This window comes from Zea mays, chromosome 7 (genome assembly GCF_902167145.1).
Source record: "Zea mays cultivar B73 chromosome 7, Zm-B73-REFERENCE-NAM-5.0, whole genome shotgun sequence".
In the NCBI taxonomy this organism is placed as follows: domain Eukaryota; kingdom Viridiplantae; phylum Streptophyta; class Magnoliopsida; order Poales; family Poaceae; genus Zea; species Zea mays.
Window position 1 is genome coordinate 147,764,900 of NC_050102.1, and position 14,770 is coordinate 147,779,669.

The following is a 14,770-nucleotide window of genomic DNA, read 5'->3' on the forward strand; positions in this document are numbered from 1 at the left end:
TGTAGCACTACAACTTTGGTGCAGAGACTTGGACCTGTCGTCACATGAAATCTGGAGAAAAATGGCTCTCAACTCGCTCGGTCTGGTGCACTGATGAACTATGGCCATGGTACAGTAACCGTTAAACCTGAAGAAGATCTTTCCCGTGCCCGTCGCCGGTAGCCGTCGCCGTCGATCGTCGTCGCTGTGATTCGTGCTCGGCGGTCACTAGATAAGTCTGTCGCGGTAAGGTCCTCGTCACCAGTGAGCTGGCCACCACTCCGACGAACCCCCCCCTGTCTTCCTTCGACTTTGTGGCTGGCGGTAAGTACTCGCCGTCGACCGCCGCCTCTCGGCCGGGTGCCGCGTGGCTCTACACTTTCACCGTGTCGCCATGACCTTCTCTGAACCCTCCGTGGCTCACCGGAGTTACTGCCACGTCGTTGGCCACGTACCCGCGAAGCCAGTGCTTCTTCCTCCTCTCCGGCCGTCGACGCATCGCGATCAAATTAAGTGCCACCGCTTCGAAGCTCTATAAATTGACCCCGCCGTGAGCTTCACCACATCCTTACGCATCCAGCCACCGCTAATCGGCCACAATCATCCACCCGCGCACTTGAATTTCTCGTTTCCCCCAAATCCATTTTCCGCCGCCGTGAATCGAGCTCGCCGTGGACAGCCCGTTTCAGGTCCGATCTCACCCTCGGTTCTCTTGTTTCAACATCTTTGTGTCCTCTTGATGCTTACCGAAGCATTGAATCGAACTAGACCGCCCTGGGTCGCCGGGAACACGATCATGTCCCCATTTTGCTTACGGCCACCGTGGCCGGAACTCCCCAGTCCACCATTAGTACAATTAGGTTAGGGGAAATGCTCCGTAGGAGTTTAATTCCGTGTATGTCGCTCGGGAGCACCGGTCACTGCCCCAATCGGCCGGTCTGCTTGCACGTCGGAGCACGGCCGCGCTTGAGCGCCGTCGGGGATCTCGTGTTGTGAATTGACAGAACCCCAAGGGAATTTGTGCAATCCGTCAGTGACTCAAAACAATAGTAAAGGGACCTAGTTCTGTTTAGCCAGAAGCGCGAGGCCCTTTCTGCAAAATTGCCTGGGCGCGGGCGCGCGCGCGCGCGCGGGCGCGAGCACTGTTCTCCCTGGACCTGGGCTTGTTGGGCCAGAATCGGCCCAGTACTGTTTTATCGTTTTCCTTTTTCTTTTACAGCAGAACTCTAGAAATCTGTAGAAAATTATAGAAAAATCCTAAAAATATGAGACTAATTTTCCTAGGCTTGTTATTTTCCATAGTATTTAATAAAAATAGTTTTATGATTTTTAGTTTGAACAAGGAATTTTAGGGTATTTAAAATAACCTAAACTATTGATTCTGGATTTTTAGAGAATAAATAATAAGCCCAAAATTTCCCAAACTTTTTATGTAAGCTTATCACATTATTTAGAAGCCATGGGTAGAGTTTGGTTTGAGTTGGACCTTGTTTGATCACTAAACCCAAAACACTCCCCCCTGCTCCATGAACTCCTTTACCGACTCCGGAAACCCTAAGTTCCCGGAACCCCGTGAAGGCAAGTTGTATTCAAGACATAAATAATAAGTTTATGTTGTCTTTGCATCCTCATGAGCATCCCATGGCATCCATTCTTATACATATGTATGGTTATGATTAGAACGAGAAGAAGAGGTAGAAGTAACTGAAGAGCAAGTACAACCACCTTTGGACACTCAGGCCGGGAATAGTTTCTACTTCGACATTTGTGGATCCGAGCCTGAATCACCTGTAAACGAAGGCAAGCCCCGGTGCATGCAACCCCTTTCCTTGAGTTTTTAAATACTTTTCGCACACTTAAGTCTAGTGAAATGTGCATTAAGTTCATAGGAGTTACTTGAAACCCTTTGATGCATTGCTTTCCTTGATATCCATACCTTTATAGATACTTCTGTGAAGTATCAAAATTATGATTTACAAAAATGCTTAGCCTTGCTTAGATCTTGTGGATAGAAGTTGTCCTCAATTTAACCATGGAGAGGATAGCTTCTACCTGCAAGAATATTTTCATTTGGAGCAATAGTGGGATCTTACTGCAAAGCTCCCCGTGATGCTCTTTCATCCTAAGGAACAGACACATTCCTAAGGGTGGAAATACTTAAATGGAAACTTGGGGTAGGAACAGGTGATGTTCTACCCAGGTTGGTTAAGGATTAACGCGTATGTAGGCGTGCTGACCGAGGACCCTTTAACTGGTCACATGCCTCGTCATGGGTAAGCCTTGCCTCGGGCAGACTAAGGCCGGAATAAGACAACACGAGATGGGCGTGGAGCGGTGGCGAGAGTAGCGTGTACCCTCCGTGGCAAGAGGCTGGACGGTGGTGTATCTGTGCTCTCGGTCTGCGTGAACCTGATCCGGTCTTAAGAACCCCGGTGGCGGGTTGACATATGCAAGGGTTAAGTGCTACATATGTCGTGTGATTGGAGATCCTCAGCTGAGTATAATCGATTCGGATCGCCGTACCTTCGCGGTTATGAAGACTTGGTCACTTTTCTACAACCTAGAGTCAAGAGGCGAACACGATGGATAAAAATGATGTTGTCTTGATGTGATGTGAAACTAGACTAGATGCAAATGGAGTCTATTAATACTTAACATGGCGTTAAAAGATTGAAAGTAAGGACTCACTTTAGTAAGCTACTTCTGCAAAAGTATAAGTTGATTTTTGCTAAAGCCTCTCCTTGACTCCTATTTATCCAGCATCCCCTTGAGAGTCTTTTCCTTAGTCGGGTAAGACTTGCTGAGTATCCCATACTCAGGGTTTATCCCTTTGTTGTTTTTAGGTGAGGAAGCGACAAACTTTTGTTGCTTTTGCTCCAAGGTGGTACCAAATGAGGAAAAACAAGACTGAAGTGCGGGAGGACTCGGTCCTCCACTTAGGATCTTTTGCTTATAGCCTATCGGGAGGAGTTTGTGCCTCCCTTGGTTTGTATAATATTACTACTCTGCACTCGCCTTTAGTTCTGGTCTGTAATAAGTAACTTAATCTTACTTTCTAAATAAATGTAAGTTTATGTAATTGCTTCCGCATTTCTTTATCTCCGATGTTCTGTAATGTCTGCAAGACGGGTGAAACGTTCCTGGTGAGGTAAGGAAAGATACCGAGCTTGTCAAGTGACTTAGGAACATCTACAGGGTGTCTGAAGTCTGTTAGACAAGGACAACTGTAGGTGGGCCTAATTACTTGGGAGGTTCCGTCACACAAGCTCACGCCCCCTGGGAGGGGCCGTTCGTCATCGCCAAAGTTCTAAAGCCCGGAACCTACAAGCTGGCCAACAGTCAAGGCGAGGTCTACAGCAACGCTTGGAACATCCAACAGCTACGTCGCTTCTACCCTTAAGATGTTTTCAAGTTGTTCATATACCTCGCTCCCACGCAAAGTTTAGTCATCAAGGAAGGGTCAGCCTTGCCTCGGCAAAGCCCGACCCTCCCTCGGGGGCTAAAAGGGGGGAACCCCCTCTGCGTCGAAATTTTCCTCGAAAAAAGATCTTTTCCGCCGGAATGTCTTTCGTGCTTTTTGACTACTTCGAAAGTGGATCCCGAAAACGACGGAGTACACGTAAGTAGCCAAGGATGACCGAGCCGAGGGACTCCTACGCCTCCGGGATACGGATACCTCACTCATCACCTTCTGCCATAAGTAACTCACGTTCGGATAAGTGATTCCGCGGACCGAACAAGTCTTCATGTTCGGAAGCTCTTCCGCCGGAGCGATTCTTCGAGCCTTCTCGACTGCGTCGGTGACAGAACCCCATGGACGGGTAAGAGTGCGCGTAAGCGGCAAGGCCGACCGAGCCGAGGGACTCCTACGCCTCCGGGATACGGATACCTCACTCATCACCTTCCGTGAGAAGCAACTTTCGCTCGCACAAACAGTTCTGTTACCAACAAAAAAGTCCAGATACTCGAAACAAGAGGAAAGAAGACGCGGCTTTACAATACGGAGAGGGTGTGTTTCGGCCTCGGCGGCCGCAGAAAACACGCGCTACAAGATAATCCGATCCTGCAGGCTCGGATCTTGGCGGCTAAAGGGAGCGGCAGCACCCTCGGCATCGACAACACCTTTGGCGAGGTCCGACCTAGCCTCGGACGACGACGCGGTCCAAGGGTCTCCGCTCTGAAGGACAACGTCATCACCAAGCCCGGGCCATCGCCGTCGGGGTCTTCTCCAAGAATCCGGCCTGAGCAGGCGGCTCGGCCGGTCACCCCGGGGCCTCGGCTAGCTGACCCCCAAGGACATCAGCCTGGCCCGAGGCCTCGGCAGGTTGATTCCGGTGTTGGTCCCGCTAACGGACGACCCGGCCAGGCTCCGGCCGACCTGGTCTTCTTTTCGAGCCAACTCCGCCTCTGTTTGCGTTGGCACCGCTACCCCTGGCCTCAGCTCATCGAAGAGCGGCCGAGGGCTTTCCTCTAACTAAGCGAGGGAAGCCTCGGACAACAAGGCTGGCCGAGCCGAGGGACTCCTACGCCTCCGGGATACGGATACCTCACTCGTCGCCTTTACACGAGGCGACTCGCGCTTGGTGAAGCGGTTCAGACAACCAACAGGCGAGTCTTAGTGCTCGAAAATGAGGAAAAAGCACGGCTCCGTGCCGAAATTACATACATGTTCAGGCCTCGACAACCACAATGAACAAAAACACCGGCACTCAAAGTGCCATTACAAACGGAACTCCGGTTCCACCTCCGCAGGTACGAGCAACCCCACGCGATTGGGGGGCCTGCGAAGCAACAGAAGGCCGACGGGTGGCTCGCTGCCGCCCGTTCTGGCAGCAGCAACGATGACCTCCGCCCCAAGCGGAGAAGCAGCTCCAGCAGTGGCTTCCAGGCGGGCGCTACGGCACGGGGGCTCTCGCTCACCGAGGACGAGAACAAGCCATTCAGGCCGGAAGACGGAGGTCCAGGGGTACGGGCGGAGTTGGCAATCTCCTTGACAAAGAAGCCTTCTCCAGCTGCCGCCACCTCAGGACCGCGCCAGCGGGCGCCAGACGCCTCAAAGCGCACCGACGGGTCCTCGCCCTCGCCGGAGCCGCCCAGAACATGAGCGCCGCCCTCGCGGCACACGACGTGCTGGGCGAACCACTGATGCGGCTGTCGGCGCGAGGAAGGCCTGGACGCGGCCGGCCCGCACACGGCGCAACCATCGTCCGGGCGGAGGACGGAATGCTGCACCCTGGCTGAGCAACGGCAGTCCGCCTACCCCGGCATGCCTGGGGGAAGCCTCCGCGGAGCTGGGAGATGCCTTTCTCCCCCAGACGCCGGGGGAAGAAAAGGGTTACCGACCCACGCGGAGGCGGCCTCCCAACTCGCCTCGCCCTCCGCCCCAGCAAGGGTGATGAAAATCCTTGAGGCTGAGGGAGGGGCAGAGGCCGCAGCCCGGCTCGCTTTCCCCCTCCATCGAACTGGAGGTCACCGTCTTGGGTGACCGCCGGCGGAGGGGTGTAGCCGGGCTGCATGATGAAAATCCTTGAAGCCGAACGACGGCTGAAAGGTACCAACTCCCGTAGAGTTGCGTTCCTCCTCCGACGAAGCAGAAAGACGGCGGATGTCCCCCATCCGGGGGCTTGGAAGGTGGAAAGATACGATGCATAAGGGAGCGCGAAGACACGGTCGCCTTCCAAGAGGGTCACCCTCCTTTTAAAGGCGACTCTCCCTACTTGCGTCCCCAGCCATTGTGGGCTGAGTCTTCTCCAACACGCTCCAAGGTCCTCCCCCACGGCGCGGGGGCTAGGTCCCACGCGTCATGCAAGCCGGCCCAGGGCAGAAGAAGCCAAACCACCGCGCGCGGTGCGTACAACCGCCCAGCGGTTACAAATGGCTCTCCACTTTTGCCCAGACCAGCACGCGAAAGGGCGGGCAGCCATGCAGGCGGCATGCAACCGCGCCAGGTGGGCGCACCTCTCCGACTTCCAACGCGCCCAGCTTGGAGGACCAGGCCCACGCGTCATGCAACTGGTGCGCCGGTTGCTACGTGTGAGTAACTGCACCACCACTCACGCCACTACCACGCCTCCTCGACTGCGGAGACAATACCGCGACTCGAGGCAACCCTGCAATGCCAAGCGCGACGGTCAAATGCGGTCAAAATTGGGCTGGCAGTGATGGCGATGGCAGGCAGGCAGAAGCAGCGGTCACGTCGTCAGCCAAGCTTACGTCCCATCCGGGGGCAGCGAGAGAACCCTCTCTCACGGCGTGAAGACAACGCGCCCGTGTTCCGTTCCTCGAACGGCTCGCGCACGCGCAACGGCTGCCCCGCGAACCACTCGCCCCGTCGCATTAACTCCGCGGCAGGACAGGCGGCGCCTCTGGCAGGAGAAGCAAGCGACGCTTCGCCTTCGCCATAACGACCACGTCAAAAAAGGTACGCCGCGTCGTTCGATTTCGTATCCTTTTCCTTTTTTTCCTCTTTCTCTCTCTTGCAACAGGGACCGAGAAAGGGGGATACCCCAGAAAGGATCCTTCCCTGTGAAGGAACCAGGCTCCGAGCCTCCCTACTGATCAGAGGTTTGAAGGCTGGCCCCTCAGAAGGGTTCAACAGCCGCCTCAGAGCACGTGGGCTCCACACCCACTACTGGTCAGAGGTTCAAAGGCTGGCCCCTCGGAAGGGTTCAACGGCCGCCTCAGGCTACTCGGGCTCCGCGCCCACTACTGATCAGGGGTTCGAAGGCTGGCCCCCGAAGGGTTCACAGCTGCCTCAGACACAGAGCGAGGGATGACCATGGGTACGTTCGATACATAACCGAGGCTCGGGCTGCGCTCCCGAGGTACCCTAGGACATTTCCGAGACCAGCGGGAACGATCTTGTAACAGAATCCCATCAGAGGGAGGCATCGATCCCTCGGACCCCGTCACCAGGGGACCGGGTCTGGCAGATCACCCACAGGTACTTTTGGGCGCGCCTCTGGGCCCCTAGCCGACCCCTAACGAATGGGGCACGGGCATCCGCTCGGATCACCCGCTTGCAGCTCACCGGAGACACCATGTTCGGCGCCCATCGAGGGCAACATGGCGCTCTCCCCCCTCCTCCTTGCGGAAAGGCGACGCAATGGCGTATATAAAGAAGTCGAGTCTGTCCCTGATCGCCCTCTCGCCCTGTGCAGAGGCTCAGGGGCTGCTCTCGCAAACCCGGCTCCGGCCAGACCGTTGACAGCGTCAACATACCAGCCCGAGAACTTGGGACCCGACCGTACACCCGGGCTACGCCCAGCTCGCATGAGGGAACGACCAGACCAGCCGAAGCATTGCGCGAGGCGTTAAGACCTCGGAGGAGTCAAACCACTCCTCCGAGGCCTCGGGGGCTACACCCGGCGGGTGCGCTCGTGCGCACCCACCGGAACAAAAACGCAACCGAGAAAGGCTGGTCCCCTTGCAAAAAAGTGCGACGAAAGCCTCCAAGCGAGTGCTAACACTCCCTTCGAGGCTCGGGGGCTACTGTCGGGGACCATAATTAGGGGTACCATCAAGGCTCCTAATTCTCAGCTGGTAACCCCCATCAGCATAAAGCTGTAAAGGCCTGATGGGTGCGATCAAGTCAGGGATCAGTCCATTCGAAGGACTCGATCACGCCTCGCCCGAGCCTAGCCTCGGACAAGGGCAGCCGACTCCGAAGGATCTCCGCCTCGCCTGAGGCCCCCCTCCAGCGGCGAATGCGTTCCCGGCTCGCCCGAGGCCCTGTCTTCGCCAAGAAGCAACCCCGACCAAATCGCAGGAGCATTTAATGCAAAGGTGGCCTGACACCTTTATCCTGACGCGCGCCCCTCAGCTGACAGAGCCGAAGTGACCGCCGTCACTTCGCCGCTCCACTAACCAGTCTGATAGAGAGACAGCGCCGCCTGCGCCACTCCGACTGCGGTGCCACTTGATAGAGTGAGGCTGACAGGCAGTCAGGCCCAGCCGCACACCATAGGAAGCTCCGCCCGACCCAGGGCTCGGACTCGGGCTAGGCCCCGGAAGACGGCGAACTCCGCTCCGTCCGACCCAGGGCTCGAACTCGGGCTATGCCCCGGAAGACGGCGAACTCCGCTCCGCCCGACCCAGGGCTCGGACTCGGGCTAAGCCCCGGAAGACGGCGAACTCCGCTTCGCCCGACCCAGGGCTCGAACTCGGGCTAAGCCCCGGAAGACGGCGAACTCCGCTCCGCCCGACCCAGGGCTCGGACTCGGGCTCAGCCCCAGAAGACGACGTACTCCGCCCCGCCCGACCCAGGGCTCGGACTCGGGCTCAGCCCCAGAAGACGACGAACTCCGCCTCGCCCGACCCGGGGGCTCGGACTCAGCCTCGGCCACGGAAGACGGACTTGACCTCGACCTCGGAGGAGCCTCCACATCGCCCGACCCAGGGCGCGGACCGGCCACATCTACAGGAGGCGCCATCATTACCCTACTCCAAGCTGACTCAAGCTACGGGGAACAAGACCGGCGTCCCATCTGGCTCACTCCGCCAGATAGGCGATGATGGCGTCTCGCACGCTCCCTGACGATGGCGACTCTTGGCCCCCTTACGGAAGCAAGAGGACATCAGCAAGGACTCGACGGCCCCGACAGCTGTCCCTCCACCAGGCTCCGGCGCTCCTCCGACGGCCACGACATCACACGAACCGGGCGCCAAAATCTCTCCGGCCGCCACGATGGCGTGTACTTAGGGCACTAGCTCTCCTCCGCTAGACACGTAGCACTCTGCTACACCCCCGTTGTACATCTGGATCCTCTCCTTATGTCTATAAAAGGAAGGACCGGAGCCCTCTTAGAGAGGGTCGGCCGCGCGGGAACGAGGACGAGACGGGCGCTCGCGTGAGGCCGCTCGCTCCTTCCCCCGTGTGGACGCTTGTAACCCCCTACTGCAAGCGCACCCGACCTGAGCGCGGGACGAACACGAAGGCCGCGGGATTTCCACCTCTCTCACGACCCATCTCCTGCCTCCTCGCTTTCCCCCCTTCGCGCTCGGCCTCGCGTCGACCCATCTGGGCTGGGGCACGCGGCGACACTTCACTCGTCGGCTCGGGGACCCCCGGTCTCGAAACGCCGACAGTATTGAACTGCTCTTTGCTTGAACTTCTCCCAAAAAGGGGGCAAAAACACCATCCATTATATTCAGAAAACGGCAACCAAACTACCCACACAACAGATCTATCAATTTGTGATAAAACCAAGATGGATAGACGCATCACAAAACGCGACCTGGTCCAGTTACTAGCACACGTGTAGACCGACCCATGCATGGGCAGAGCCAGTCCTCTTAAGCAAAGGGCACCAAACTAGGCTCACAACATAATCACAAACAATGGACCTTATGCGTCCAACGTCTTCTCAAAAGCATGCCGCAAGCAAGTAACGATGAAACCGCAGCATCTGCCAGGAACCTTGCAGTTCATCCAAACACCTCCTCGTTGCAGACTGGGCATGCCTGAATAAACACACAGGTGGAGATCAGGTGGTACTCTAATGGAAAACCGAATGGATTCAAACAACACATGCCCTGAAACTGCGTTGGGTCCTGTTTGTTTACCCTCTAGATTATACAATCCAGCTTAAATAAGTTAAGAGTCAAAATAAACAACACAAATTATTAGGATGCATTATATAATCTAAGTATTCATTAGGTGCTTATCTTAGATTATTTTTTTGGCTTTTTACCCACTAGTATTGAAAATTTTCCTTTTCCTAAACATTGATTTGTACTACCCCCCATGGTAGCCCCAGACTGCAAGGTATTCATAATCAGCAGAAAAATTGATTAAACCTTTGAAGCATATACTACCATCTGTAAAAAGGAAGATTTTCCTTTTGTATTTCAAAAAACAGAACTTTACCTTGTTGATCTTAAGCCAACGAGTTATGCAATCTGCGTGATAACAGTGGCTGCAGGGTAGTCTTATCAATTTCTGCCGGCTTCTATATGTTGTCTTGCAGATCACACATCTGCAGGGAAGGTACAGTGCAGCGATGTATCTGTCAGCAACTTAACGATTCAAAATTTTTACTTCTAAATTTTAAAGGATGAGCAAATATGGCAAAGTTGAATTTATGCGGTTACATACTCCTCACTGTTCTTTTTCCTGGAGAAGAAAGTGCACTTGTTCCTAAATGGCTCCAAATAAGATATCAGCTCATCAGATAACCCTCTGGACTGAATTCCTACTGCTTCCCCTAATGCTTGTAGTTGCTACAGCAGTTACAGAATAAACTAAATGAGAGTTCCATATAAATAATATTATCAAGAAATCCACCATAAGTGATACTACCTCCGTTCTCGAATATTTGTCACCCGCTAGTTCATTTTTGAACTAAACAGCGACAAATAAAAAAGAACGGAGGGAGTAGATTTTAGTTAAAGCTGAAAGATGCAGCAGCAGCTGCTGCTGCTGCCTAGCCCAGCTGCTTCTGGAATGTATTAATCCTAATTCTTGTTCTATAACCTGAAAGTCAGCTTGATCTGCTCACTCTTATATATTTCAAAACAACATGCTCTTATGTGTTTTTCAACTTTTCAAGTTTGTGAACCTAACTCAACGCTATAGTTAGCATCCAGGGAGAGTTTTCATTTTCCTTTTCTCCTGTTTCTGGCCAAAGACGCTGTTTCTATCTGTTGCTTGTACATAAACCCTCTTTTTCTAATTAATTGAAAGGTAGAGTTCCTGCATTCCGTTCAAAGAAAACCCTGAAGTTAGCTCCACTAGCCTGCCCTTGTTTCTACTGTATAGTGCACAAGGACTCAAGGACAGGAATGGACCAAACCATATAATTGGCACTAAAGAATACTTCAGCTTTGTGGTCTCAAGATTCACTATCTAGAAGTGGCACTAGCACTAGGGTTTAGCACAAGAGTGAAGTGCACCAGCGGTCCTTATACTTGTTCAGAGGTGTCACCCAGGTTCCAAAAGTACTAATTTGTAGTTTTAGGTCCCCGAACTTGCTTTGTGTCACTCAAGGCCCAAACATCTTTGAAGATGTTGCTCCACCGGTCCACCCTTGTGGGTGTTGCTCAATTTATGAGAGAGAGGAGAGAAATGGTAGATGGGCAGTTACACACTGGTTAGTAAAATTGACCTCAAAATATGTATTTTGAACGAGTTTTCATGTTTCCACTTTCCACCAAGAGATAGAGTTTGCAAAACATATTTTCCCCCTTGAAGAGACATATTTAGCAAGTTGGGAGATAAAACTACAAATTAATAGTTCTAGGACCTAGGGGACATCATCAAACAAGTTTAGAGACTGTTGATGCACTTCGCTCTTAGCACAATGTCCACAGAGAAAAGGAAGCGCTGTGTCATTTTCTTCCATCAATATTCACCTACTGACATATATGCTTGGATAGTTGGACTCCAATCACATGCTGTATACACTGAATATTATATTGTCAAAGAGTACTTGAAAAGATAGACTGCTGACGAACTTAGCATCCCTTCCAATCATTTAGTTTTTCTAAAAAGGTTAAGCCTCCCCAGAGATGTACATTCAATCTTAGCTGGATGCACTTAGTCTGTTGATAGGAAATAATGCACCAGATTTTCAGTTAGCCCTCAGGGAAAGAAAAAAACTAGCTCTATACAAAAACCCCAAAAGTAATTTGAAGCTTAGCATATCCTACATGAGATGAGAATTTCAGATCATTCATTCCATTCCAAGCTATTTGTTCTACTACAAAAATTCCGAAAATAATTTCTCTTTGCTACTGCCTACTAGCATATCCTACATGAGATGAGAGTTTCATATCATTCTTTCCACTCCATCACAGGAAACAATATCAGCATACCTCATATGACATATTATCTGGGTCCACATTGTCTTCCCTTGCAACCTAATGTGGATACAAATCATCGTCACATTTCCAGTTGAGACAAATGGAGTCCTTTTCGTGTAAGAGTAAGTTGAGACAAATGGAGTCTTTTTCATGTAAGAGTAAGACGACAATCCCAATGAACCAAAAGGTTCAAAGACAAGAGTGCCCAAACAACAAACCTGAGCTGCATTCTGTGCAGGCCTGTACTCAACAGCCGGTGACGATGACTCCAAGGGTACATTGCCTGAATAGAAAATGAAGGATGGACATGTGGCCAGTGACCGTGTTAGTTGACTACAGCTAAGTAACTAACGCAATCACTTCTGAATAAGGGGGAGATTCAGAGAGCTGTTACCGGCGACTTCTCTGGTGTCGGCAGCAGCGTCACGCGTGTTCTCCTCCTCCTGCAGTTGCCTGGCCAAAGCTTCGTCAGACACCACCCAGGCTTCAATCTTGTGGGTCTCCGAGGATATGCGGACTGAATAGGTGGTTGGAGTGGCCATTGATGGATTTGCAACTCCCCTGCAACGATTTAGCGGCGAAGACGAGGATTCAATCGAGTAGATGAAACCTCGTCCAGCTTTTAAACATGTTCAAGCGATTGTCTGAACTGTGAACTGATTAACATTTGGATTTCGAGCTCATGATTGCAGTAAAAATATTTATGTCTGCAATGTCTAGCGTCTTCCAACAGAGATCGAAGTCTGACATCGCGTCGCAGGAAGGGCAATTTACCACCCAGAAGAACCGTACCATCAAACGGTGCTACTAAAATTGTACTCCTGCCAAGAACAATCAGAGCTAAAATACACCTAAATCAGTTCCGATTCCATCGAAATCAGCGCGACTAAAGTTCGCATGGAGGTTCTGTCTTCCGTTCTGCCTCCCAATTGGCACTTGACCAAGCAAAAGAAAGAATTTGGGACTTCTGTTTCCGATCAAGAAACCAAACATACAAGAGACAAAAAACAAACAACTTTACTACAGAACAGGAGCGCCCGCCGAATCACCCAACGACCGTCTTCTCGAACGAACTGGAAGGAGATAGCAGTGCGTACCTCGCCTCCTTCCTCCAGATCAGCGGAGAAGAACGGAGTGACGGATCCGCCGCCTCGCCCTCCCTCTCCTCCTCTCTATCTCTCTACCTCGGAACCTCTACCTCTCCCCTTCTCGCAAACTGTGTGGTACTAGTCTACGAAGCAATTTATGCAGCCGACGTGAGCCGCGGTCGCTCGCAAGTCAAGTGATGTAGACAACTTCGCTGTCTTCCTTTTTGTTCTTTTTTTTTTCTGTTTCTCGGTGACCTTGTTCTTGTCTCAAGTCCTCAACTATGCAACTGCTTCATTTTTCATATCGTTCTCGTTAACTAAACTCGATTTTATAAGCCCTAATCCGCAGGATAAGCTACGGATGCTGTAATGACGCATCTGGAATTAGCTGTCCATGAACACGTCACATCACCTTGCAGCGTTTGTTTAGCAAATTAAATACTAATAATGTGCTTAGGTTGCTAGCCTGCTAGGTTCACTCACAAGTGGCATCAAGGGGAGTTGTAAACTCACCAAACCGGTGGCAGGTCTTCGTCGCACAGATAGTGGCTGTGGTGTGGCTCACAGCGCACGAGCAAAACCAAGAGGTACGTCCAGAACAGTAGCTTCCAGGTGATGGATCTCGCAGGATTTTGGCACTCAAACCCATTTCGACTGCTCCTCGAGTGGCTGTTGTGCTATACGTAGCCATCAATCGTACCCAATGGATGTGTTTAGATGTAAAATTTCACCTATATGTCTACATCTGTTCCGTAAAATAATACCCTCTTCATTCTAAAATAAAATTCGTTTTACCATTTTAGTTGATTCATATAATAAAGAATGTATTTATTTTATATATGCGTCACGATTCATCATCCTCTATTTAAATGTATACGTAAAAATCAAGAGCTAAAACGACTAATATTTTGAGACGAAGGGACTAACAAAATGAATCTGGATCTGACTTTTCACTTACGGGAGTCAATAAACCTTAGAATACTAACTTTAAATCTTTTTTCACACATGATTTTGGTGATTACCAAATGCTGGTTTTTATTACTTCTCTTTAAGTCTAATGCTCATTAGATGTTTAAACATATACTAAATTTTATTTTGTCAAGTGTGGCTGTTCAAACTTAGAATTTTACTATTGTTTGGCCTGACTTATATAGTTATGTTATGTTTATGCCACTGGAACTGAATGGAGTTCTTTAAAAGATGTGAACATATGAAAATATGAATTGATATTACATTATGAACTATGTGTTTCTAAAAATTATATGTGGTGTGCTTCAAAATAATTATATGTGTTCTATATTGCTATTTACGATGCTTTTGTTTAATTATTTGTAAATTTCTATTTGCACCCCTCTATTTACCTGGTGGATTCAATTTTTTTTATTTTTCTAGACTTTTTGAAAATTTTAAAAAAATAACACCGACCAATCATGTAATGCCAAGTCAGCTACCGATGGTAGATACCAATCAAGATAGGTCACTAACCATGCGTGCTCCAACACCGTGGTCAACATCGACTGGCCTAGTCTCACTTCAGCCGATAACAATCACGGCGATCGCTCGGCAACTCCATCGATCAGTCGGTCATAGTGAAAGTTAGCTAGAGGAGAGATGAATAGACAAAACCTAAATTACAACTTAAAAACACAACTCGATCTCAATATTATGGTTAGAACAATATAAAGATTAGCTCCGATGAAAGGAGCGTTCAACTTGCGGAATGTTGATTGTATTTGTAGACCGAGGTACTACCGCTTTTCCCGGTTTCCCCCCTAGCGAGGTTCAGTTATTCGTACTGTACATGTGTTGGGCCATGAAGCCTCGTGATAGCCAATGTGTGTCGCCAACTCAAAGCGCCGCCTCCTTGCTGGATGGGCCGCGATCGTCGCGATGCCCGCCGC

General features: G+C 50.9%; 1 protein-coding gene across 3 annotated transcripts; it reads right to left on the reverse strand.

Annotated features, from left to right (window-relative positions):
* Positions 1–9,084: 9,084 nt before the first annotated feature.
* On the reverse strand, positions 9,085–13,519 carry LOC100193125 (uncharacterized). 3 transcript variants are annotated; one of them, XM_035960376.1, is made up of 7 exons: positions 13,383–13,519; positions 12,176–12,342; positions 12,000–12,064; positions 11,794–11,838; positions 10,076–10,200; positions 9,848–9,956; positions 9,085–9,441 (listed from the first exon to the last, which is right to left on the reverse strand). In XM_035960376.1, the coding sequence occupies exons 2-7, from the start codon at positions 12,321–12,323 to the stop codon at positions 9,406–9,408; spliced, it is 528 nt and encodes a 175-aa protein (XP_035816269.1). In that variant the 5' UTR covers positions 12,324–12,342; positions 13,383–13,519; the 3' UTR covers positions 9,085–9,405. The 3 variants fall into 3 exon arrangements, with proteins under 3 accessions (XP_035816269.1, XP_008650870.1, NP_001131757.1); XM_008652648.4 differs by lacking the exon at positions 13,383–13,519 and adding an exon at positions 12,879–13,378; NM_001138285.1 differs by lacking the exon at positions 13,383–13,519 and having other exon boundaries at positions 9,106–9,441; positions 12,176–13,023.
* Between the last annotated feature and the right edge of the window lie 1,251 nt (positions 13,520–14,770).

Excerpts from the sequence above, each read along its gene's own strand:
- LOC100193125 (XM_035960376.1), bottom strand. The coding sequence starts at position 12,323 with ATGGCCACTCCAACCACCTATTCAGTCCGCATATCCTCGGAGACCCAC. Across the intron at positions 11,839-11,999 it reads CTGCACAGAATGCAGCTCAG|GTTGCAAGGGAAGACAATGT; the intron begins GTTTGTTGTTTG and ends TATCCACATTAG. Across the intron at positions 9,442-9,847 it reads GTTGGCTTAAGATCAACAAG|GCATGCCCAGTCTGCAACGA; the intron begins GTAAAGTTCTGT and ends GTGTTTATTCAG.